Below are 26737 nucleotides of genomic sequence, written 5' to 3' on the forward strand. Positions count from 1 at the left end.
GTAAGGCAACATACCACATGCAGAGCCTATGATCCTCAGCTCGTTCATTCAAACCTAAGGACCTTACTGTAAGACTGTTTTGTTGATTTTGCTTGGAGGAATATGTAACTTCATATCGTATCTTTTCAGAATATTATCAACATTTCTGCCACTGATCTTCAAACACACATCCAGCATTGCGTAACTTTGCTTTCGAACCATTTGGACACGGTTTTGCTGTTTAAAATCTCTGTTGAGTTTGTTCACTGTTCAACAGTCCCAAGTACATACCTCTACTTAGAAATGGAAGAATTTATTTTTGATGTTCAGTACAATGAAATACACAAACAATTATTGCAAAAGTAGAGATAAATAACTTTGGCATACAGAAAATGAAAAACATCCATGACACAATAGCAATGTAAAATTACTAACAATGCAAACTGGCGAGCTAATGCTACTGTACAGTGACACATATAGCAAACAAGACATTTTGGACCTAAATTTCCCTTTCATTAAACAAATAAATATTTAATATGAACAATTTCAAATGTTGCAAGAAAAGCTTGATGCTAGGCATTCGTGAAGCAAAGCAGATTTGAAATGAAGTGACGACTGATTCTACATGTGCAACTTTTATCCTCTCCTTGAGAATCTTTGGTAGAAAAGGCATGATAGTACAGTAAAGAATTGTAAATGACATATTTACACATAATACAGTCTTCTTAGCAAGGCATTTTAGCGATGATGCGGCTGTGTTTTACTACAGATTTAATCTGTGGTGAAACAAATACGGAGGAAAAGAAAACTCCTCATGAAAAAAGCACCTTTCTCTGCCTTGATGGTGATAATGGAGGGGTAGGGAGAGTCAGGCAGCTGGAGCCAGCTCACTTATAGACAAAAAAAGTACTTGAACAAAGAAGCTCCCATTTTCAATGACAGTATCAGCCCACGCTAGCTGAACTTTAAAAAAGACCTTAAGAAGACGAGGCAAAAATGCCTCAATGTTCTTATCTGTGAGGAGCAGAAGAAAACAGTCCTCAGAGCACAAAGGTAACAGTCCACATCTGCTCCAGTGTCTTGCTGTCTCTCTAAAATGCACTCAGGGCACACTATTGGTATTCCACAGCAGTCAAATCCATTCAGGAGATTTATTAGATTCCAGTCTGTTCTGCTTAATCCAATTAGCGAAAGGACAACAGGATAAATGGAGAATCTTGTTAGCGTCCAGTGGAAGTGGATGAGAAACAGAATGCTGCAACAGCGGCAGAGGTTCATTTCTAACATCCTGTGTCACTCCAGTGGCAGCGATTACATGTGTCAGAGGTCAGTCCCAGTCATCTTTACACACACAGGCACACTCCTCATGGTGCTCCAAGGGCACATCAGTCATGGTCTTCTGCAGGCCTCTGACACCGCTTCGATGTTTCAACAGTAGGACCTGTCAGGAAGGAGGATGAGTTAGTGTGAGACATTCCTGGATATACTCTTAACAATCTTCATATATTTGCATTTTTGTCTTAATTTTTGTGTTTTTAGGGTTGATGTATTTAATAATTTTTTTTGGAGGGGGTTTCCTTGTGCAATCTGAGGGTGTACATGATTGTACCCATGCATTTCTAAAATAGACAATTGGTTTTTACCATGTTTCAAGGTTTTAAAAGGACAAAGCAGACCTTTCTGCCCCATTGCACAGAAAGATAATTTGTCTAAAGAGTTTTGATAATACCAGTGGCTCAATTTTATGCTTATATTACTACCTTTCAGATCAGTTCACAACTGAAAAGGAAAAACAGCTGCTATTGTGTTTTGGACTGTAATGTCAAGATTGCTTCGAGGCTTGCTGCTACAGTAGGTGTGGGGTAAAAATGTTAAGCTGGCCTGATTGTGTCACTACGTAACATTTCATGGATTCACTAAACTGAAGTAATGACGTGCTCAAAATATGTAATGTTAAACATTATGCTGTAATGTGTGTGCTACTTTAAATTTTGGTTTCTAGTTTGATCTAGGAAAGGTCAGGATCACAGGATATGTACAAGAAATTCAATTTGTCCTTTAATCTTGTGTCTGAACAGGTTAATGTTCCTCGTACTTCATGATCAAGTAGATATTTACCTCATGGTATTTCTTCGTGACCCTGACGGGAACACACTGACAGTCGTAACAGCGGTGAGAGCAGCAGGCACAGTTTCCACCACAGCGCTTCACCAGGAGGCAGCTGGGCCAGAAAATGGCATCCGTCCTTTTCAGCTCCTCACGCAAGGAGACGGAAAAGTTGCGTGGAGTGCAGCTGTACAGTCGAACCTCCTCCCTCAAGAGATTGAGATCAGCTCCTCCTAAATAATACAGAGAAGAAGGAACGATCAGAATCACTTCCTCCTGAGACATGACTTTTGTTTCTACTGTATCGTTTCTTACTTTTCTATGTAATTGAACTGCAATGTACACGTTAAAAATGTCCTACCTCTGGCTTTCTTGTTGAGGATGAAGGATTTCCCCAGCACGTGCCATGTAGGTTTATACAACTCTTCCATATCCACCTGCCATCGCTCCGGCTCCAGGTATTGCATGACCTCCTCCATGGTGCTCAGTCCCGCCACAGCCTCTGACAACTCCTCAATACCCTGCAGGGATGGAGGGAGGACCGCAGGGACTTCTGGCTCTGATACACTCTGTGGGAAAACCAGCATGACGAGATGGAGAGAGACGGAAAAGAAAGGTCATTTATTCAGTCATTTATACAACAGAAAACGTAATAGATGTTAGAGTCCTGCTTTCTATACTTTTGATGGACCTGTACGATGAAAAAAATCTTCTTTTTCTCAGTCAGTGTGCTATAATGCTTGTGTGATATATATACTTTAGCTTCCAAACCAAAAACCACCTCATTGCACCAACTGCCTGGGGATACTTACAGAGCAGCCGCTTTCTGTGACATTTAAGAGCTTGTAAGCTCGCTCTAGGTTACGAATACCAAAACAGGAAAGTTACTCCGAGGGAACAACTTTGTCAGCAGTGACAAGATGTGTTTTATTTTGACAACATTAGTGGATGAAGAGAAGGAGAGTTTGACTCTGTAACGGTACATTTTATGTCATACAGTTAAAAATTGGGTTTAAATTGGGTTCAGGCTCATTAACTCTGCTCAAGTCCAAACCGCTGTAGCATTTAAATGACTGTCAAGGCCAGCTGGGGCCCAATTTAAACTCTATGTGTTAAGTAATGTGTGGAAGAGTTGAGACTGAAGCTCCTGGAGATTAAAGACAAATGGATCATTTGGTCAGGATTTCCAAACTGGCCAATCACTGAGTAGTCCCCTGATTCTGAAAACTGATTGGTTATATATATATATATATATACTTATTTACAGCTCTGCTCCGATGTCACCATTTTGAGTCATGTCTAATGTTTTCCCACTTTTCTTCCAGTTTTGCTCCCTGTAGTCTCAAGATATGCTTCAGTTTTCTGTCCATTAAGAGGGTTTCTTAAACGATTAGTGGCACCGCCTTCCCCCAGTTCCCCTTAAAAGCTTTTTTATTTGCTGTAAAAGGAATTTAAACGAAACATATGTTGCTTGCCATGGCACTTTCTTCAGGCAAAAAGTACCATACAATTCATACGGACCTTTTATCCTTGCATTTGTTGTAGCACTTAACATACCATTCCCCAAATCACAGTTATTTTCTAACATTCCCCCCAAAATATGTAATCTATGTCTACACTCACAAAGAAAACCATTTTTTCCCCCCAAGAGAATTCCCTCAAATTTTTTATATTAAGCTCAAAACAGACTTTTTTTTGCTTTGACTTATCATTTTGAAGTCAGTACTGATTGCACAGTGCCACAGGTGAAGGAAACGACACCATCAGCATATAGATTGGTTCCCTATAAACAAAGGATGTGCTTCTGTCAATGCGCAATAGTCACTGTTTTCCCTGGTCAGTATCCCAAGGAATGGTGCAAACTGGAATAACTGTGCAAACTCTACACACCCAAAGGAAAAGATCCTCACTGATCAAGGAGGCAAGGAGAAGAGGGAGAGTGATAGAAACCGAGGTAAAAAGAAGATAAAGGGACGGACATTCACTCAATGGAGAGCGCTCCAGTGTTGTGTCAAAGTCTGTTCCCCTGTTGATATGTGTTTTTACCACCGGGAAATGAGACGGTTCAAAGCTGTACTAGATACTAGATCAGTAAGAAATAAAACCTTCTAACTTATTAATACAACCAGGTGTTTTTCTTTGCGTTTTCATCGTACTGAGATCAGGGTTTGGAGGTCAAACTGGGATTCTTGCAGTTGTTCGCTCACGCGCTCTTTGCAACAGTTGTGCCAATAGAAATACCACAGGACAACATTTGGGGAGGGCAAGTTGAAAAGTTTTCTATTTCCACTTTAAGTACTTGTTGAATCCCACATTGGGGAAATGCTGTTGTTGTTATTCGTTATGGCTGTAGATGCTGGACCTGCAGACATGTCGGAGTGACAGGGCTGCCACATGGTTGGTGCTCCAAGCAGTTACATGTTTGGTGCCTTCTTAAAGAGCACTTCGGCAGTGCCCAGGAGGTGAACTCGCTCCTCTGAAGCTACCGGTCCACACCTCTGTGATTCGTGCTGGACTTGATCTCACCACCCTCTAGTTCCCAGGCCAAGTCCGTAAGGACTGAACTACCGCCAACTGCAGCCGACACTGCTGGAATAATGTGCGTACCTGCCTCAGCTTAAATCTGTTATCCTGCATATGAGGAAGGGACTCCGCTACAAAAAGCATTGTTGTCATCGGAGTCGTCAGCATCTGAATTCCAGCACATACAAAATGACATTCACTATATCTGAAACAGTTCCATGCACTGAAGTCGAGAGGCAAATACGAGTGAAATGTCTCATTTTTTAAGTTGTCAAACGTGATCACCACCCTGTCACCTCCCCTGCACACTTTGCATAACAGCATTTGTTCCGTTAGCTCCTGTAGGCAGCAGCATTATTTGTTTCAAGCTCGCAGCCCTCCAAGCTACAGCGTGCAGTCACAGAGAAGATTGATACCTGGGGTGTCGGTCTTCCCACGAGAGAAGAGGCTAATCTGTTAAACCTTTCAGTCCTGTGACGCTGCGTTTGTCCAACATGTCAGCTCGCTGGTCTCTCTAATCTTACGTGACTGACAGGTAGAAGGCAACGTTGTGACACTTACAAAAAATATGCAGCTCGAGGAGCATTGAAAACATCGGCTGCTGGCAGCTGGGTCTTTAAGCCTTCGGAGAGGCAGAAATGTTTGAAAAGCAAAATATGATTCCAGGAATCTGTATCTTCCCTTTGATGACTTATAGGGGTGAATTTGAAAGGAATCCAGTGAGAAATGGGGTTTGGAAGGAAAGTTTTCCTTTCGTCAGGGGCACTAACACGACGAGGATTTGCAGTTTGCTACTTATTTACTACTTGTGCTAAAAACTTTAGGATTCATGGCTCTGTAAAACCACCTGGACAAAAGTATTACATTTTATTTCAAAATGTTTTTTTTTCCACAAGAGAACAGCCATCAACTAGAGCAAACAGAGGAATTTAAGATGTACTCAGTAAAGGGCAAGATATAAATCAGTAAGACAAACCAACAAGTGTATTGGCATTTTTACGGTGAATAATAGGTGTAACATAGGAAACACCCAGAAGTTTTATTGACTGAGTACATTGCTTGGATGTAAGCAAAGTCCAAGTCCCTGGTGTTGACTTTCAAATAAGATGCCAGTGGTTTGACATGGCTGCACCACAGGCTATGAAAATACAGCTGATGCACAGCTGTGCTCATGCCACAGATCTGACTCATTCTAATGAGGCTGCCTTCACAACCACTGAACATATCTTTGGCTTATTCGGCACCTACTGAGATAAACGGAAACCAATGTGGAAGGAATATTTGTGGAGAAATGACTGGTCACAGAAGTAGAAGTAAAAGTAAAGTGAACAGTCCTTTTCTCTGAGCCGAGTTTCCAGACAGCAGAGGAGCTGTGATTGTTATTAGTTGAGTTGGCAGTGGCACGCAGCGTAGACTGGAAGCCATTAACAGCTTGTGAATGTCGACGGTGCAACACTCCCCCAATTAGCAGCTCTCTGCAAGCTCAGCTTCAGATGGAGAAGCCAGGCAATCCTTCGGAGACACATCAGGATGGTGTGAATGAAGCTGTAAGCAGCAGATGAGAGCTTTTACTGAAACAATTTCACCAACAAAATACTTAAATGGATCAACAACTTCTAGCTGGCATGAATTCAGAGCAGTGTCCATGTGTCAGGTTTCACACGTAAAGACTTGAAAAGAATCATCCTGAACGAAGGGGAGTCAGCCCCAATCTATGACCGACCTTCTGTAAAATATTTCTGAATCTATGATTGGAAATAGTCTTATAGATCTATAATGCAGGGCTCCAGACTTCCTTCACCCCCGTCCTGGATCTGTCCCGTAAAACAATGTTAACCACCCTGAAGTGGATTTAAACCATCTGTAAATATAAAATGTTGCTTCTTGCAGCACTGCTGGTTTCTGACCAGAGAGGTTAACAGTGAAAAGAATGAAGCCGACTGAATCCAACAGTCCGCTCCATACACACAGTCAATGGCAGAGTGTTAATATTAACTACATTGTGATGTTAATTGTCGATTGGGCTGCATCAGTGTCTATATCAGCACTTTGTGCATGTTGTTAGTTAAAGAAGTCCTTTTGTGCCTGAGACACTTTCTTATATTTCTGCCTTGGTATCAGAAGAGCTAACAAGTATTGTTTTTAGTATTGTATCAAAGTTTAAAATTCTGGTACTGTGACAACCTTATTAGCAACGACTAGCTGTTGGGAATAGACCCAATGCATTATCCTCAGATCTCTACTGGTAACATTATGTTCTTTCGCTGCCTCAGAAAAAGCAGTTTCCTGTTAGTTGCAGTTTATGTCAGAAAAACGACCTGAGCCAGCGGACTGAGGCAGGCTGAAAGGAGTTAGAGACTCAGTGGAGGTAATATGCTCGAACCAGTGTTTCAAAATGTGTGTAAATGTGAACATAACCATACTGTATAAGCAGAGGCAGAGGACATTCAACAAGATTACAATGTACAGCTGTGTTGTGAAAGGAGCACTTACATTTTAAATGGTGAAAGGCTGAATGTGTTTTTATTCCTCGAGATGACCTTCAACAGAATCACAGAAGTGTCAAAGCTTCAGACGAACCTCTTATCAGTGCCCGTCCCTCTGAACCCCCTGCCCCTCAACAAATAACCTCGTGTCCAAGCTGTGATTACCTCGTTTCCAGCTCTCTTTGTTCTTACGCAGCACAACCGCACGCTCTTATTTCTGGTAACTGAAATGACAGGTTCAGCTAACTATGTTGAGATGACAATTCTGAAATAGCATCATGGGAGAGCTCTGGAAAACAATATCTCCTCTTTTACATGGAGTCGCAAAACCACTTCCTTGCACAAGAGAGCTTTAAGTAAGCAGCGAGGGCTGCTGTGCGTGAATGAAGTGCTTTTTTTCTCTCGCGCGACGCCACACACTGCAATTGAGGTTGGTGTAAAAACAGACCTCAATTTCATCATGCCAACGGTAAGCCTCCTGCATGACTCTGCCATCATTACCATCTGCTTTTACGAGGATTTCATTCCTTCTTTCTCCTCTCCCATCTCCCACGATTCAAGTCCGAGTGTGTAAAACAATCTTCAATCCATTTAAACTAACAAAGCTGATGGAGTGATTTTCATGCCTGGGTAGCAGTGGGGTTTAATCCTGGATTTGGACCTCACGGAGACAATGATGTATGTTTTGTTTGCTTCTTAAACCCACCACTCAACACCCCTCACGCTCCATTCAACAGACTCCTTCTCTTCTATGTTTTAACAACCTCTCTGCCTCGGCGCTTTCACTTTTCCCAAAATCTCTTCCTGTGAATTACAGACCGGGTCTTATTTTTTTTCCCCCTTCCATCCCATGGAAGTGGTGGGGAGGAATTATTGCTTGTTTAAATATAAACTAAAGTGCTGGCCCCTGCGTGGCACGAGGTTCCAGTAGCTGCCGGTTGACCACAGAGGAAACAGAGTGCCGCTGTTCCAGCGTGCTCCTCCTCTGTCGGAGGAGAGTTCAAAGGGAAGCCAGGCTGAACGTGCGGAGGCCACGGCTTCCTCTTCCCTCCTCAGGGTTTCCGCACCTTCTAGAGTTTGAATATGAAAGACAAACCCGGTCGCTTGTTCCATCACATGGTTAGTGGCAGGCGTTTGAGCACCGCAGAAGTCACAGTGGTTTCATTCTTCTGCAAAATAATTAAATTTGACCTTTAAATTCCAAAACATCCAGTTTTGTTGGGTGATTTACTTTCAGAGAAGAATACTTCTGAAAGTTTAACATTTTTATACACAGTATTCATTTTTATAAAATAGTTAACTAGATATATGATTTATAGGACGGGGTATTGAACCTTAATAGAAATATTGTTTACTTATTCTTTGATCAGACTGTTTCTGATTTAAACATACAGTGTGTAATTTCTGCCGAAAGGGATCATGGGAGTTATTGTCTTCATTGTCAAACAACCACCACTGCTGATGGAAATCTATCAGTGTGAAAGGCAGAAATGTTCAAGTACAAGGTAATGTATTAAACTTTAATTCATGTTATGTGTAGTCAGGTCAGCAAAATAAAGATTGTAGATCTGGTCGTCTTGTGACATATCTACCAAATATTGCCATTATGAATCTATGTAGTCTAGGGGGGTGGTGGTGAAGCAAGAAGGCTTCCAAGTCACTGACCAACATTTGTAAGTGTGAAACCACTGGATGTTTATAAGGAGACCTCAGGACCTCTCCAGCAGTGTTTGTGGTGACAAAGCCGGTTATTTTAAGTCAAAACATGATCAGTGATGATCACGTCGACATCATGTGTTTGTGACCTGAGTCTGATGTTGTGAGGTGGACGGGGATGGTTGAGGAGATACATGTAGAGCTGCAGAAGGCTGCAAGCCTCTGATCGCAGTTCAAAGCAACATTTCAACATTTGTAAGTGTGAAACTACTGGATATTTTTGACAGGGGACCACAGCGTTTCAACATTTCTAAGCATGGCAACACTGGATATTTTAGGCCTTGGAACAATGTCCATCCTTGTTAGTGGCAACAACCGGATATTTCTGCAAGGTTTTTTTTTTGCAGAAGTCGGGATGTCTCCAGTTGTGTTTGTGGCGACCAAACTGGGTGTTCTTACCAAGACCAGAAGAAGACATTTTATTTTAGTCTTTTCCTTCCCCTGAGGAATAAACCTAACCAGAGCATATGCACAGCAGGGTCACAAGAAAAACATCAAAATTGAACATAGGTGTAACCTTTCACATATCTGTGGTTAACAATGACGTGCTGCCAATATTAATTCTGGTGATTGGGTTGCTCGTGTATCAGATGATTAATGTGTAAAATGTCCTAAAACAATGTCGAGCACTGAAGAGACAAGCTACACCACAGACTACTGCTCAGGTATAGTAAAACATGTTCATTAGATGACACATCCCTCCACTTCAGGAGACTTTAAAATTGAGTAACTCCTCATAACAGTGTCTGATTGGATTTATCCGTCTCCATTAAAACGGGAATCACAAACTACTGCAGTGTGTCGATGGCAAACATGGGGTACAATATGGAAAGTATCATTCCTGAAGATTGACTGACCAACCTCCCTATCAATAACCTAGCTGTCTGCAATACCACTGGGATGTTTTCAGCATGTCAGTCAATACTGCTATCAACAATGTTGTCTGGGGTTTTAGGGATGACAGAAGAATTAGATAATAATGTGAATGAGGAATAAAAGAACAAAAAAAAAAGCTTTTGAATGAGAAAAAAGTTACAGAGAGAGAGAAGGTAAAGCCCCATCAGTGACTCGTCGCCTCTCTGTGCTTGTCAGATTTCACAGTGCTTCGGGCCATTAGGGATAAATGAGGAGCAGAGATGTTTACTTAAAGCAAGTGAACAGAACTGAAACACGACAGGTTAAAACATGGCCGTCGTCTTCAGTTTATCTCTGGGCTTTTGTCAATGAAGGGAGCAGGGACGAGGGGTGTGTGTGTGTGTGTGTGTGTGTGTGTGTGTGTGGTCTAGGACAGAAAATAAAACCAAGTGAAAAGAGAATGAGGAATGGGAAGAGGAAGGAACAAAGATGTCAAGATGTACCCCGGCACAGAAGTCTTTTCTATCATTTTAACTGGATGCATGCACTCGTTGGAGGCAGAACTGCTTTTTATCTAGATAAAGTTAAAATTCAAAGGATGGAGCCAAAGAGCAGAAGTTGTGCTTTTAAGGTAATGTACACCTAGCTTAGCTGAATCTTGACCTCTGAATCACTGTCTACCATTTCAACTCGGTCTTACTCATAGGAACAGAACCCAATGTGTCATACAAACAATCGGTGCCACATTATGCAACCGAGGGCTGACACGCTAACAAAACGCCATTAAAAATGTACAAAGTGCTTTGTAGCAGTCTGGCCCTGCTCTGTCTGTTGTGTTGTGTGATGATTCAGGCACAACGGTCACTTTTTGGCTTCAACCAGCCGTCAACTCTGATAACTGCAGATTGGTTTTAGGTCTCTCACAGACACCTCTGTAGTAATACGGTACAGTATTTGCAAAAATACAGAAAAAAAGAAATAAGTATAATAAAAATAAATGTAACTAACTGTTGGTTGGCACACCACAGAGATTTCTAAAAGACACAGTTACCTGGTGAGTTCGTCAGATTATCTACAACAAACCATGATCATCACAGAAACATTTGATATTGACTCTGGAAGCCTCATGAATGTGCCTGCAGAAATAAATAGTATTAAGTATAAAGTAGTATGAAGTCTTTTGTGGCTCCAAAGGAAGCTGCATGTAATCTGGTGAATTTCCTCCAGTGATGTCTCTCAGGGGCTGAGCTGCATTGTGGGTAATGTAGGCCCCATGTTTTGAAACGCAGTCCACCGGTCCAGCATTGCACTGTTTTAACACTGTTGGACTCATTATGGACGGTTTCAGCCATCTTGGACATCTAGGTACAGCAACGCCACATGCAGGACTACAGTAAAAGCAGACATTTGTAAAGTTACAGCTTATGATTGTGATTATTTCAGCTGGAGATGCCTGGTTACCTGTCGTAGCATAGCACATCTTCTTCCTATAGAGCCTGCTATTGTTAGCTAGCTATTCCATGATATAGTATACATTTACTTGCAAAAATAACTTTGTAGTATCAACTGAAAATGTGATTATAAGACACATATGTCGAAATAGAGCAGAATAACCCCGTCCTGCCAAGAGGACAACAAAATAAAGCTAATCCCTCACTGACAAGGTTGAGGACATACATATATAGTATGCTCTGACAAATACTGTTGCTTTGGCTTCACCCATTAATATTGAGCGCATACATCTTGTTTCCTACATGGCTCCACGTGTACAACAAACCTAAGGTCTGGAATAGCCGCTCGAGTCTTGTGCTCTTCACTGGGTTTTAGGAGAGCTGCTGATGTGCTGAGTGAGTTAAGGCTTATGCTATGCACACAATCTCAATTTTATTGGATGAGCATCTGCCAAAAGTCTAAAAGGTGAATGGAAACAAAGATTAGTGAGCGATGGAAGTAGTGATTATGGTCTTTGTTACAGGCAAAGACAAGCGAAAGGGGAAGAGCAGAAAAAAAGCACTGGCTGTGTTTTGTTGCCAGAAATATACTGTATTTCAGCTCTAAGTATAGAGTGGAATAACAAGGTTTCTTTGTGAAGTGGGCCACAGTTAAAACACATAAGAGGGGATATTACTTTTGAACTGCAGTATGAGATGATAAAACGCAAACCAAAAATGAAACGGACAGACAGCAGCGTGACAATTTTCCACACAAAAAGCTCTTCTATCTCTTAATTCCTACTTTCATTTCAGGGGCTTGAATGAATCCCCCAGAGGGTCAAGAGGACCTCTCTGTGAATGTGAAACCGTTTATTTTCTCCATCTCGGTCGCAAGCAACACCATCAGTGACACTGAGTCACCTCATCTGTCATCTGTCTGCTTCTATAGATACAGTACAGGTTCAGACGGCGGAAGGTTTCATACAGAAAAGCAATAAAGAACACGACAGTGTGATTATTTATAAATAGAAACAATCTCAGCCGCAGAGAATGAGAAAATTACAGACCTGGAAACAATTTTAAGTGGATATACTCTGATATATTTTTGCGGACATTTTGTTTTGTTTGTGTATGAGCCGCTCTGACTTGTGTGTGTCTTCATAACTAAAATAAATGATAGTACAGGAGCCAGATGTTCCAAAGTGCTTAAACATAATTTCTCCCTGACGATGCTTAAAACCTCGGGTACACATAAACATAAATGGATGATTGCAAATGAAGGCACCGTGTTACGCAACAAGCAAATTATTTTAATTGTGCTTGCACGGTGAGATATAGCTCACTGCCGTGTGAACTCCCTGAAGCTGGAGATGGAGGCAGAGAAATGCTATGACGGTTTAAGCGCTCAGCTACTTACAATGTACGTTTTTTAAGCCCTGACCGTCGATCATGTACTTACCACAGGCAGAAGGGAGTAGCGGAGGCAGAATCCCGGCTCGGAGGGGAAGTACTCATCAGAGAGGAAGCGGATCCTGATCTGACTGCCTTTGGAAGTGTGGCTAGCTGGTGCCGACTGTGAGCCGCACCAGCGACCCAGGATGGTTTTCTCAGTCAGATCTTCTATCTCCACAAAGTCGTACCTGGTAGACAAAGAAAGACGAAATCGATTATTTCAGTCTCTGAGACAATCACCAGTTATTGATCCATTCCTTCATCATGAAATTGCCTTTGTCCAATATACCCTGACTTTCAGCAACTACTGGCTCTGTATTAGTAGTTATACCTCTACACAGACATGTTAGTTACCCAGCAAACATTTGGTTGAACTGTGACGGCTTGTCTCAGGCCAATCACCCCCGTCTGATGCCAATACTATGGTTAGGTTGAGGTTGATCTCAATATTTGCTGGGTAACTTCGATTGTACTTTCACTTGCTGCAAGCTTGTCAGCATCTTTAATGCTGTGCCACAGCGCTGCCTCCTCAGCTCTGTCCTGCCCTTCTGAAGGTGAGATTGTTAATATCAATAAAGCTGCCTGGGGAAATAAAAGTTTGACCTCATTAAACAAAGAATATAAATATCTTCAACAGCAGGTTACAACACCTCAGCGGTGACGGATGAGGTTTGTCTGTTATTTACTGCCTGAATTAAATGACTCAGAATGAACTGAATATTGCAGACAAATCTCAGGCCGGTTGACGGCGCAGAATAAGCAGCTGTTGCCTGCTGAGGCAGCTTTTTAACACGCCTATGACACTGATGCTACATGTTGTCATTGACATATAGTTTTAATTAAACATTGAGCTCCGTATGCTGCGCTGTATGTTGACTGTGGGGAAGCTGCAGGCCTCAACCATAAAACTATTTCTCAGTTTTCTGAAAACTCACTTTGTAAATCAATATATTGACACGACTGCTGTTTTAACGAGAACAAAAAATAAAATATGAGTCGCTCTGTGAGGGTGTTCTGCTGAAGCTGTCGGTGGCTGCAAATCCCATGCATTTTCAAATAATATTTAATTTTAACATGATGGGTTAAACTGGTTTCAAAGTGTTTAGTGTCACAATTTCACTTTTTTGTGTCACACAGTTTCACTTAACACAAAATCAGAATTTGAATTTCAATTGAGAAAAGTATAAATAAAAGCACGTTTTGCTTGTTGCAGGGATCAAAACCTTGCGACCCTGTAATTACATGACAGTCTCCCTCTCTGCCGGCCACCCTGCCAACCCATAAGACCAGTAAACATTATGAAGTGCAGGAGCATATGGCCATGCTCCAGACTCCTCTGGTGTGCCAAGGCCAACATTGACCAACCTCAGCACTTAAGACACGCAGTTCAGGAGTTCAGACTTTATTATTTATACCTGTGTGTGTGTGTGTGTGTCACCAGTGGCTGCGCTGCATTCAATACAGCCTTGTTTCACTGACTCTTCACAGTCTGGGATTAATCACTTTGCCATTTGCGTCAACAGGCACGCTAACCCCTCATTCAGTGCTGCCAATTCGGATATTTGGATTTCAAGGACATTGTTTACATTTTGCGCAGGCTTGACAGATTCAGTTCAAGCTGGTTTCAGTAAAACAACACGGAGGGACATGAGCGGGACTAAAAATGGATTTTCTGTGATGTTAAATAAACTGAGGGGGAGGGGGGGTCGATACATTTACCGACTCTGCTGCCTTTGATTTGGAAAGTTAAACAGGAAGTTTGTTGTCTGCTCAAACAAACAAACGTATTGGACAACTGCATGAGCGATAAAATGTTCAGCGCAAACCAGACCGGCATGAAATGATTTTGGTAGGAGGATAAAATATCAGTTTAGCTTCCTTCTGCCTTCTCGATGGAGGTCAGTGAAGAGAGAAGCTTTCCTCTCCCTCAGACAGCTCCAGAGCTCTGACAGATGGCTCATCAATAATGCAGGACGCCCTGATCATTACACATCGCCATGTGTTCAGAATCACCATGTCGAACAGCGGTTTCTCAGATTTACAAATGCACTGACATACATACCAAACTGTACGTACAGTCACCGAGCACGGCGAAGGAATCTTATATACAGGGCTGTGGATACCTTCCTGTGTTTAGTATTCACAAAGCTGTTCCCTTCATCCTTTTTTCCCCTTTTACATAATTAATAGATGCAATATCTACCACTGAGCCGATGCAGATTAGCAACACGAACACTGTGTTTTGAGTCATCCCCCTTTCAGACGAAAAGACAGGGAGCACAAATGCCTTTCTGTGAACATTCCTGTCTGAGAGCCGCCAAGCACGACTCTGCTGCCATGCCAACCAGCAGCAAGACCAATCCCTCTCCAATATGCCTCTCCTCCAGTGGATTTGGTAAGAATGCTTTTCATCGTGCCACAGACAAACAGAATAGCAGATGAGCATCTCGACTACACAGCCTCCCTCTCATCTCAGCAAAGGCTCCTCGCTCCGGGCTCGCGAGCAGAGCCCAACACATCTCCCACTGTTGTTTGTTTTATCCCCCTGCCATTGCTGTGAATCTCTGGACAGGAGATTACATTCTTGTTTATTTGCATCGCATTGTGCCGTGACACGAGTGTAAGATGTCAATAACATTGTGCGTGTGGTTTTTTTTTGCAGCAACATCAGTGGAAGGAAGGTCTAAAGGGCAGATTTTGCGAATACATTTATAAACACTCATGAAAGATAAAGGAGACATGCAGACAAGGCCAGCGGCTTGTTAATGCGAGTGTGTGTGTGTGTGAGTGTGTGTGTGTGTGTGTGTGTGTGTGTGTGTGTGTGGAGGGGAGAGGGTGAAAGTAGATAGACTTGTGAATGTGTGTCTGTTTCTGCTTGTGATTGCATGCTGCATTCATCAGTCTGCCAGCCCTGCCAAGAGTGTGTATCTTGGGATCTGATCAAGACCTGTTGGGTAAAAGGAAGGGGTGGGGCCGGGGGTGAAAAATGTGAGAGCAGGAGCGGTAGACGTGGCGATGACTTGCATGACCCTGGAAAAGGATGTTGTTATTGTCTCGCGCCCCTCCCCCCCCGAGGACACCGACTTGTGCAGTCTTGTAAAGGCAGGACGGCACAAAAGTTGTCAATCTGCACCCGCTGTGGAAGTTTCCCTCACCGGGTTTCGACAGCAACACTAACCTCATTCGTCAACGTGCACCCTTCCCCACCGTGGAGATGTGCTGGGGGGCTGATAAGCAACAGCCAACAAAGACAGGATACAGGAAGTGTAATGTGGAACAGAGGCATGAATCCTGGATGGCAGCACAATTAAATCAGCTCATCTTTAACCAGACTCTGGCAGAAAATCTGAGACAGAATCACAAACACCTCATTGATCTGTGAAGTTGAATGCCTGGGAGCTGTCACAGGAACAGAAGGATACAGATTCATGGCCACATCTTCTTTTAATTTCCTGATATATGCAGTTTATTTCTCAAAAGATAAATCCTGTGCTGCCGTGTCCAACATCTAAAGCCTGTCAGCTCTGTGGCCAACTGTCATTCCGCTTGTCATCCATTAGGGGGCTCTCCAGGAATGACTAGCGAGGTCACCCTCCCCCAGCTCCCTTCTCCACCTTTCACTGATTGAGCTCCTCCATGCTAACCAGTCAGATGTGATATATTGACAGCAGGGCACTGAACATAAAGCACAGAGGGTAAATCGATGGTTGGGGATCGGGATCCCCGTTTAAATTGAATGGCAACGGAGGCAAACCCAGGCAGTAATTGAAAGTGGGCTCCTCAGAAAGCAGAGGATGTACTGTATGTGTGTGGTTGTGTTTATGTGTTGTCAGCCGGAGGGCGTGGCGTGTGTCTTTCGAACAATCACGTGAGCGGCTAAATATATCGACTACATCAAGTAAAATATGCCAGTCTGAACCGCGTCATCATGGGGTCCCTGGGTGAAACAAATCACTCTGCTGCTGGGCTTTCAATATTCACGAGCTGCCACGGCAGACCAAAGGCAATTTCACAAATGGCCACACACTCTGACTCTAAATCTTTAGAGATGGACTACAACATAAGCAGGCCACGTCTTCGCCACAGCCAAGCACATATCTGGCATGCCAACTGGGGAAGCCCCAGTTTGATGGGAGTTGGCCGTGCAAGCAGAGGAGAAACTGTGCTGCTACAGATAACTGCTGAAGGTCGTCCTTTTCCAGACAATAAACAGGCCTACAAATACGTTTTTCTTATCTTTCAAAATGAAATGTAGAAACCTAGAATGCACTAATGTTTCTGGAGGTTGGTGCATTCATCAAACCAGCGAGGACACTGACAGGAAAATAATCCATGTGTTCAAATATTTGACCCTGTAGCACACATTACACTGGCCCAGAAAGATGACCGAGTTCAAGGACTGGAACAAAAAGAAACAAGAAGATCTTAGAAAATAATGTAAAAAATTATAATACTTACAAATACATTGAAGCAAATATAAAGTTCACTTTTATTTTTGTTAAATTTCCAGGTATAAAAAAAAAGTCACTGAAAAGTGTATTACATCACCCCATTTACACCTGGTATTAAAATGTGATTTGTATATGCTGACATGTTAACAGGATAAGGAAAAAAATGAATGTTGATGATGTAAATGCTTCTTTCTCGCATTGTGTTCTGATCTTAGGTAGGTGTAAAAGCAATCTGTACAACTTGCAGGCAAATTTAGATTGAAGAAAGGACAAACTTATTGTATTACATATGCCAAATTAACAAGAGGAGACAAATAATTATGTAGCAGACATCGTTTCACAGAGTTTATAAAGTTTCCTTATCTCAACAACTCACAAAACTCAGCCTGTTCTTGGGAGTCTGGGGCTGATTTGCAGTCGCCTCAAATTCCACTCAGAGGACACAGATCTAATCTCAACGAGGGTAATGAGAGTGCATTAAAAATACCGGGTGTAAATACAATGGCAAGATCAGATCGTTTTTAATACCAGGTGTAGACGGAGAACATTCGTCTAAGATCCAGAACTTTTCTGAGCAGAGAGCCGTAACTTTCACTTTCTTTCAAAATCGTTGTTTTTTTTTTATTAGCCGATCAATGTGAACAGACTCCTAAGAAACATGGAACATCTGGAATAATAACCAGATACTTATCTAGAAAACGCTCTCAGCTCTCTGCCAAGGAGGCAGTCAGTGTTCAATGCAAAACCGACAGTTCACCATCCAGTGAACGAGTCCTTATCTTGACCAAAAAACTCCTCTTTCGGATCCCAAGAAGCAAACAAGAAAACTCAGTTTGAGACTCGATACCAATGTTGGACAATGAAAATAAAGTCAAGTGATGCCTCTCGTGTCCAATAGACAAGCTTAGTAAGCACAAACATCATCATGCAATAAATAGTTTTTGATCTGCTTTTGTTCACACTGAGACGCTAGTTTAAGTCTACTACTGCATGTTCTTACTTGCATATGCCATCTTCAGGGTCCTCCAGACCAAACCTCTCATCGAAGGTGAGCTGGATCTTCATGTTACTGGCTGCCACTAGTCTCCAGACCAACTCAGTGCTCCTGGGATAGGTGTTTGGGAAGTCTGGGCTCTGGACCATTCCCTCTCCAGACACTGTTATGATCTTCTCCTGATGGGAATCCTGCACTCCTGCAACAGAAAACAGATTGTTTTGTGTTTTTGTGATTTACATATGGTCCCATTTTGATTGGTTCATATTAAATCAGCTGGCCATGGGGTGAACCTATACGCATTGTGATTCGAGGCATAAACATGTCAAGCATCTTGCAAAGAGGTATGAAATATAGACCGAGGGAGGATTTCCAGATTGATGCTTGCCTAATGTTTTATTCACCCTTAGACATATCCGGCCCAACTTCAACATGTTACCAATATCTTGTTGTTACATTAAACACATGATTATATGGGAAAATGATTAAAAACTTGGCATCCTTTATCTTTCAATGGAAGATTACCTTTAACCTTGCGGTTTGTTACCGACCACGAATGAGTCTAGATCAGGACTTTACTCTGATAAACACAGTGGTTGAGGGGTAGATATGGTGTCTAAGGGAAGGAATGAAATAACAGCTTAAAGAAGAGTGGAAAGGGACAGTCTCATAGCAACACATCAAACCAGCGAGTATAGCGAGAAAGCCTTGAAATCAGCTGAAAGTGTGGGAAATATTGACATGACAAGTTGCCCTCCAGAAGAAGCTTCGCTGAACGGGAAAACAATCACAGACTTTCATGAAGCCATTTAGAGCCACTGGGACGAGCGGCTGCAGGATATAATCACACTGATGAAGCTTGTCACTCGCCCCCCGAGGCGTCATCGCTCCACCTGAGCCTCAGAACCACCGCGATGACAAGACCCTGCAGCCGCGCTCATTACAGGACATCTCTTCAATTCAGCGGGTCAAAAATAACAGATCGAATGTTATTACATGAGTAGACAGATATTTCCATTTTCAGTGGTAGAAAAATAGCATCGATGTCTTCAGACACGTTCTCACTTCCAACTCGTCAATGCAGTTGTTTGATCAGTGGCCTGAAGCTTCACACTGTGATGCTCTATCCTCCCGTCCGGGGCTCCGTGGTCAGATAGCATTAATACGTAATATGCAACATCCGGTTAGTGACAAAATAAAGGCTCTGCGGTCAAGTTAGCAATAATACATACAAAAAATACTATAATAATAATATAAACTTGGTTAGGTTTAGGAAAAGGTCACACCCCTTCTTGGGGTGCTTCAAGAAGTGACACTAGAGGGTTACCTACTGCGGAAACGGCTGGTGTTCGCAACTAGTAAAATAATTATGGTTTTCAGCAACAATTTTGCATTTTGTATCATGTTAACCAGCATGCTAGTAACCAAGTGTAAGCTGGGTGTTGTGCAGAGCTCTGAAAGTCTGCGACAACAATCAAATTCAGTTGATATTCAGTGGAGGGATTTAGCAAGTGCTGGACATCCATGTAAGCTAACAGGCCAATTTGTTAAACTAAAATGCCTCTTTTTCTGTTTCTACCTGTGAAACTCGTATACACGGTGTTCAAGCTCTGAGTTAGCAGAAATCCCTTTGGTGAAGCCATGCTAGCTGCTTTCCTTGGCCTCCAAACTTTGCGTTAAACTAGGCTGAACCCGCCATGGAGCTGTCTTTTGAGAGTGCTGCTGAAACATAGGATTTTATTAAACTGACAGAATGTTTCATTGCTTTAGCTGCATTTTAGAGAGCAGTTTATCAACTGTGCTCTGAGGCAATGCTAAAAGAAATAAACTGAACAGGCAACAAAAGCTGCACCGATTCTTTATCACAGTAAGTGTTAAAATGCCACATGTAGCCTGTGTCAACACTCCCACAGATTTTGTTTCACATAACAAAAGTGATCACAACAATATAATTAAACACAGGCTGAAAATACTGTCATTAGTGTCAACGTGCGGCGTTGCAATGCTGATGTCTCCGTTTCTCAGGGATCGCAGTGATGAATTTATCCCATCCCCAGCCATTCCTCAATTAGTTTAAGCAGTATTTATTTTCGTACCACTGATGATCATTCAGTATTCATAAACCGATCCAATATGTCTAGCCGTCAGAGGACCCAACAGGGGTTTAATGTGCTCCGGAGAAGGCGTGCGCCGCTGGAAGTTTGTCAGTGCATTAAATGGATGAGTAACTGTTTTCCCACTGCAAGTGATGTAGACAAGTTTATATTTGAAACACATTTGGAGCTTGATTACTCTTTATTCTGCCATAAATTTGATTTAAGGATGTGATTCATACCTAGCAGGCTGATTCATTATGAGGCTATTTGCTTTCAACAGAAACAAAAACACAGACGAGTTAACGTTCACCCTGTCTAATGTCACAAAACAGCTCCACAGCAACTCTGAGTTTCTCAGGATGGTTCCAAGGAAAACAAATCTGTCTGAAGGAGTGGTCACTGAAAATAAGTGAGAGGGGAGTGACACCCACTTCTGCAGGGTGCTGTCTGTTTTTCACCATTTTCTGATCATTTTAAAGTCAGAAACGGTTCAAAGAGAATTTACAGTTCGCCCTCCTGTTGCTGCGCCTGTCAGCTTCCCCTTTCTCACAGGGCAGAATGTGGTTTACAGTGATAACCGTGGCAGATTTACTGCCTGAAATTCTTAGTAACTTCTGAAACAATGTGTCCTCGTTTTAAAGTGCGAACTCTGTAAAAAAAAAAAAAAAAAAAGGAGGGGGGGGTCTTGAATTTGCAGCTGATTGCAACATACATGATGTCGTCTGAGAAGAGAGGCGACATGCTGAGTTAGAAGTGTGAAAACTGAAAGGTCGGGTTCATGTTTCATTCTGACATGATCCTGTTTGGTTGATTAGCTCAACGAGAAGGAGGTTAGATTTACGTCTTGTTTTCATGGTGCAAATCATAAACTCAAAGCTACAACAAGAAATGTTCTTTGTTTTGTTGATTCTGGCCACTGCGGTGAAAAGATGACGATGGTGAAACAAAGTAAGCTTTGTTTTAGTGCCGTACCACCAGACTACAGATCAGCTTCTTTCCACAGAGACTCCTCCATTCATCTACAGCACTCCGGCATAAAGAATGGTTTTAATTTTATGACTTATCCAACAAAGATAAGTTGGAATCCAGCACAGATTCAGTAACAGCCAGTCGTCTCATGAAGAGGGATCAGTATCAGTAAAAACAGTCACGTGCTATCTTTAGACAGTAGAGATGATGCTAATGCGTGACTCATGATGATTATTAATGCAGGATGTGTCATGAATTGCTGTTGATCACCATGAAGAAATTCTGAAGTCAAAGTCACAGTGACTGTGGTTTTTTTACATAACGAAAAATGTTCTGATCACGTTGCTCAGTGAGGAACAGGACGATGTGCTGCAGGCGTGTTTTGGGGTTTTGGAAAGGCGATTGAAAAAAGAAATGAACCTGAATATCACTTGTTCTACCGCCATAAGCAAACCACGAGTAATCCAGAGCTCGACGGGCCTGCTGTGCCTGGTTAGAGATGCCAAAGTATAATTGGAGAATCAATATTCAGCGGTGGGATTCAGCAAGTGGTCAATTGTTTAACGAATGCACATCATTTTTCAAGTTAGAGTTAATATTACACATTTAGTTCAATGACATCAACACGATGTAACTGAACACCTGACTTCTTCTCCTGACTGATGCTGTCTGTCAAGAAGAGTAAACAGACGAAACCACAATGACATTATTTTTTCCTAAAAGTTACCTGAGGGTGCCGATATCACTTTGATGTTTTAATTTGGCTCCGGTGGTGAGCCAGGTGAGAACAGATTCAATGACCGTGTGCCAGATGCAAAAAAAAGAACAAAGCCGGGCATGACTTCTCAATGAACAGCCTCTTTCAAAACTCTGCGAAGAGTTTGGCCTCGAGTACAAACTGTCTCACCGAAGAAAGGACGGCCACCTTCTTTGGGCAGATCAAACTTCTTGCAAAATAATACGCACAGAAAACTGACACTCAATCTAACATAAGAAAAGCCCCTTAGAGCCATAGTTTGTGGTTCGGGACTACGCCTTCTTTACAGGGTTAATAACAGCATGATCATATTAAAATTAATAAAAAATTGTCTCTGCAGTCAACATTTCTTTTGATTTCTTTGCAGACACTACTGAAAAAAATGGCTCATTGCCCCTTTAATCTTTGCAGCAAGTAGCAGCAACAGGCTACATTTGATTGACTGTTTTTACACCCATTTGCTGGCTCAGGAGGAAACAAGCCGATAGCTTTCACGCTATTAAAGCTCGGCCCTCCATCACAATGACATGTTTTTAATTACAGCCCCATTACAGTGGGCTGCAACATACAGGCTCATAAAGAAGGTGAATAATGTGAAAAAAAGACGTGATTCTTTAATGTATGAGTCCAGATGTACCGTGCTGCATGTTTGATGGTAGGTGTACATATGGTACTGATAGAAGTGGTCAAAACACGACCAAAAATCTACTTGAAAAATGATAAATAGATGTGTGCTTTGTGGGGCTCGCTGTGTACATAACTTCTTGGGAAAATCTGTTAAATGATGACTGGAATGCCTCTTTATTAGGATTATAATTAAGAGGAGAATGTGGAGGGGAAAGTCTGAGCTTGCTTTTGCAGAGAAAGAGGAAAAAAGACAGGAAAGAGGCCTTGACATGAAAGCATTAGGTCCTGATGAAAAGGTATTCCAAAGATCTGCGAGGATGAAATCATACTTAATCCAAAAAGTCTGCAAATATCCCGCTTAATCCTGACGTACTCATCACAAGTAATTGCAGCGGGTGGGGGGGACAATGTGTTTGCATTCCACCTCGGTTCAGGTCTTTCTGCATGAAGATCAAGAACGAACCATCCGAGTGATTCCTCAATGTGGATCTTTTGTTCACTTGCATCAAAGCAGAAACTCTGAAGGGGTGTTCTCCTTCAGAGTGCGTCAGCTGAAAACTAATATTTGATTAAAGCAAAATCCACAAGGTCACAAACCAGCCTGCTCCCTTTTTTTCCCAGAGCTTTTCTTCATCTTTTTTTTTTTATATAAACAATTGTGTCTTTTCATGCTTCTCTCTTTTCAGCCTTCCCATTGATATCCTCCCTCTCAGATGAACTGTAAAACACAGACACACGCTACCAGCCGGGCCGGATTCTGGGTGTAACTCTGACTTGAAAATGACCTCACTCTCGGGGTTAACCAATGTCATCTAATGATCAGAGAAGCGGTCCCCAAGAGTGAATTACCTCAAACATGACTTTTCCTTGACCTACTTTTTTTTTTTTCCTCCGTGAGGAAAGTAGAGCCGACTATTAAGGGAGGAAGTGACTCTGAATAAATAGGAGCCTATACAGTGCAGCCATTGTGCTTTGTTCACACGTTAGCGGAGTGAACCATTCATGCTGTTAAACATTAACCTTTCCCCTGCAGACACAAAGCTGCTGCGTGCATGCGGGATTGTGCACACCGTTGCATTAGTGCACATCACTATTAGTGTTAATAATAATAACAAAACATACAATTAAAAGCTGATGAAGAAATCATTATATGCAGAAGACCAATCATATTGTTTGGATACAGTACTGTACACCTATCACCTCACACACGCTCACACATATATGCATGCAAAGACACACACACATACGTGCATGCATACCCAGATGAATTAATAAATGTTAGATGCCTCCAAGCAAAGATTAACTAATGAGAGCGGCCTCTTTGTCCAGACCGCTGCATGTTTCTCATAAAAAACCGGCAGCAGGAGGAATGAAAGCCATTCACTCTCCTCTGGCTCCTGTTGGACTCACTAAATTCATCTTTCCTCACATGATATTATTACAGTGTGTTACTACATCGGCCCTGAGCTTTGGAGTTTATCTGGTGGTCGTACTGCATGATATAGTAGACCTGACTTCGCCTTTCTCCTGGAAAAAAAAAGGAGCATTTCGGCCACAACCGCCGTTCAGCCCTGAGAAAGCAATAAATATCTCTATTGGTCAATAGATCCTGACGAGAATTAAACACATAAAAGATGTGTTAAAATTCTCATTTTGTGCAGGCCGAATCAAATTAACATGGATCTCACTGCCATCGGGGTTTGTATTTGCTCTCTAAGTCGGCTAAATTGTTATTTTCACACATTAAAGGCTAAAGATTGGCGGAGCGCTGCGCTGTGTTCTCCCAGCACACTCATACATCATGAATAACCATTCACGACAGCTATTTCCTGTCCGGTAATCGACAGCCAAGTCACCGCGACACTAAATCCAGATTGTTTTTAATTCCAGCCCTGTTACCTGCTGATCAAAATGAATGTGAGGCCCTGAGCGACAGAGTTGAAGCAGCTTTGGTCAGGTGATGAAACTGTACCTCTCAAAGTATTCCCCCTCTTCTATTTTTTTCTTTTTTACAATGCATGAATTTCAGGCTCAATGCAATCACTCCCACATCTGCTGCTTATTAAGACGGTGCAGTGGTTACTACAGGTGCAGTAAATTCCCGACCCTGCTTAGGATATTTATTGCTTTTGGGTTTACAGTGGGGCGGGCAAAAAGGAGGCTGAAACACGCCATGGGAATCTTTTATACCATTAAAGCATAATTTGGCTGCGTGGGACTCTTGTGTAGTGATTTAATGTGCCAGGCATATGCTCCTGTGTGTCGGGCTGAAGAGGAAGCAGGTTTGACACATAAATTGTCTGCAGAAGACGCTGAAATAAGGGCGGACAGAGAGCAGGAGCTGGTGATACAGATAACTTTATCTCAGCAACGCCATTATTATTGAATGCATGTATGTTGAATTGCATAAAGTATAAACTAATACGTGTAGGCTATTTTGAGAAATAGACTACACAGTACAACCCTGATAAAGTAAAACTAAAGTGTTAATAAGCATCAAAAGTACAAGTAAGTTATCATGAGTGATTATCAACCTGGACAATCTTGGATCAAATATGTAGCATTTTTCTGAAGATCTGAATCAGTGTTTTCATTAAATCCTATTGCAGATAATATAAGCTAATTTAAAAATTTGGCTCTGATGCAGCAGGCGATCTGCAAAGTAACTCGTAACTAAAGCTATCAAATAAAAAGCACTGTGGCAGAGTGGAAATATAAAGTTGAAGTACTCAAGTAAAACACAAGTATCTCGAAATTGTACTTAACTACAGTACTTGAGTAAATGTCATTATTATTTTATTATTTTATATGTAATATCGTATAAAGTGTGAATAAAATGTAAAGATTAAAAAGATCCAATACAGTTTGATTGCCAGCGAGAGCAAAGCTTATCTCCACACATGAAATGTCACAGATGATATTGATCACTGTGTCCATCAACAACTGTGAATCAATCTGAAGACCTGTCACAGTGGTAAAGAACATTAGACGCCTTTGTTTCCCCTGATGGAACAAATGATGACGCTGATCATATAGAAAACAGTCCTGACTGGCTGGTTTGTATCTGTTTTTTATCTGTGTTCTGCCAAATGTGTCATGAAAGCAACAGTAGCTCAGCTATGAGACATGCAGTTGGGCCATAAACCTCTAGGGGGCTCACCAACACTGACTGTCCTCTCACCCACAGCTGCAACAAAACCACAACAAAGGCTTCACAACAAAAAATGCGGTCGAGGTAAATACAATCCGTTCAATACATTTAACTTATACATTTCTTTTTTTTTTGTCTTGAATACTAAGATTTCAGCCTTCAAAACGCACCGTTTCAACTGGCTTCACCTCAAACAGGAGAATAGTAGGTTTGTATGATGGAGATGCCGTCTGTCAGCGTGTGATTAGACCCGTGACAAATAGGTGACATCACTGTGCATGGAGGACATAAGAGCGAGTCAGAGAGGGAACTGAGATCTGTGATGATTCATTAAGACAAACAGAAGCAGGTCTCTGACAAGCTGTTTAGATTTTTACACCGACGGGAAGAAGGAAAAAAGAGGAAACCATCACACTGATAATCTTACATTTGCAGACCAGAGTTCAGCTCCTTCTCTTGTCTGCTTCACTTTCTAAACCTTTCAAACATCCAACAGGTGGACTATTATGACCCGTGAAAGCCCTTTAACCGAAAAGGTCAAAGGTCAAAGGAAATCTAATCAGTCGCAGCACAGAGAGGGCTGCACCTCTTGGTTTGTGCTGTGTCGTAACATAATAATGTGATACTTTATTGATCCCTGCAATGAAATGCTCCATTTTCATGCCCCTCTATCTGCAGGGAGGCCGGAGCAGCGAGGGTGGCGGGGGCAGGGCGGTAATGACCTGCTCAGGAACACTTCAGCAGGGCAGATCATTTCCAGCAGGGGTGCTGCGCTCAGAGGTCGGCTGACTGAAGGGTGGTCTCTCTCTAAGCGAGAGGTCAACCTGGCCAAGTGGTGAGGAGGGACATCTGTTGACACCTGCTGCAGAGGCAAAGCGAAACATCTGCAGGACGTATCAGATGACCCAACCTGACACCACAAGTATGTGTGTGTGCGTGTGTGTACGTCTATCTACAGGTTTCCCACAGAGAATCCATAACGGGTGTTTATCTATATTTGCCTTTGTGACTAATCGTTCTCAGACTCATATTATTTCATAGGATAATCCTGCTGTGGCTTTCCTTCCTTAAAACATTTTTCAAATTTAAAAATTCATTAAAAAAGGTAACATTTATGAATTACTTTAATATCGCCTGTTGAA

The 26737-nt window shown here is 42.1% G+C and overlaps 1 protein-coding gene across 1 annotated transcript in view; it reads right to left on the reverse strand.

Annotated features, from left to right (window-relative positions):
• Window positions 1–273: 273 nt before the first annotated feature.
• The window catches only part of pdgfc (platelet derived growth factor c), a 50834-nt gene continuing 24370 nt past the window's right edge, over window positions 274–26737 (reverse strand). Inside the window, exons 2-6 of the mRNA XM_084352999.1 lie at window positions 18002–18194; window positions 12558–12738; window positions 2447–2654; window positions 2098–2318; window positions 274–1420 (exon numbers count right to left, since the gene is read on the reverse strand). Coding sequence (XP_084209125.1) covers window positions 1307–1420; window positions 2098–2318; window positions 2447–2654; window positions 12558–12738; window positions 18002–18194 — 917 coding nt within the window. The 3' untranslated portion in view covers window positions 274–1306. The remainder of the gene's footprint in view (window positions 1421–2097; window positions 2319–2446; window positions 2655–12557; window positions 12739–18001; window positions 18195–26737) is intronic.

This window comes from Pagrus pagrus (assembly GCF_965226575.1).
Source record: "Pagrus pagrus genome assembly, chromosome: 5".
NCBI lineage: Eukaryota > Metazoa > Chordata > Actinopteri > Spariformes > Sparidae > Pagrus > Pagrus pagrus.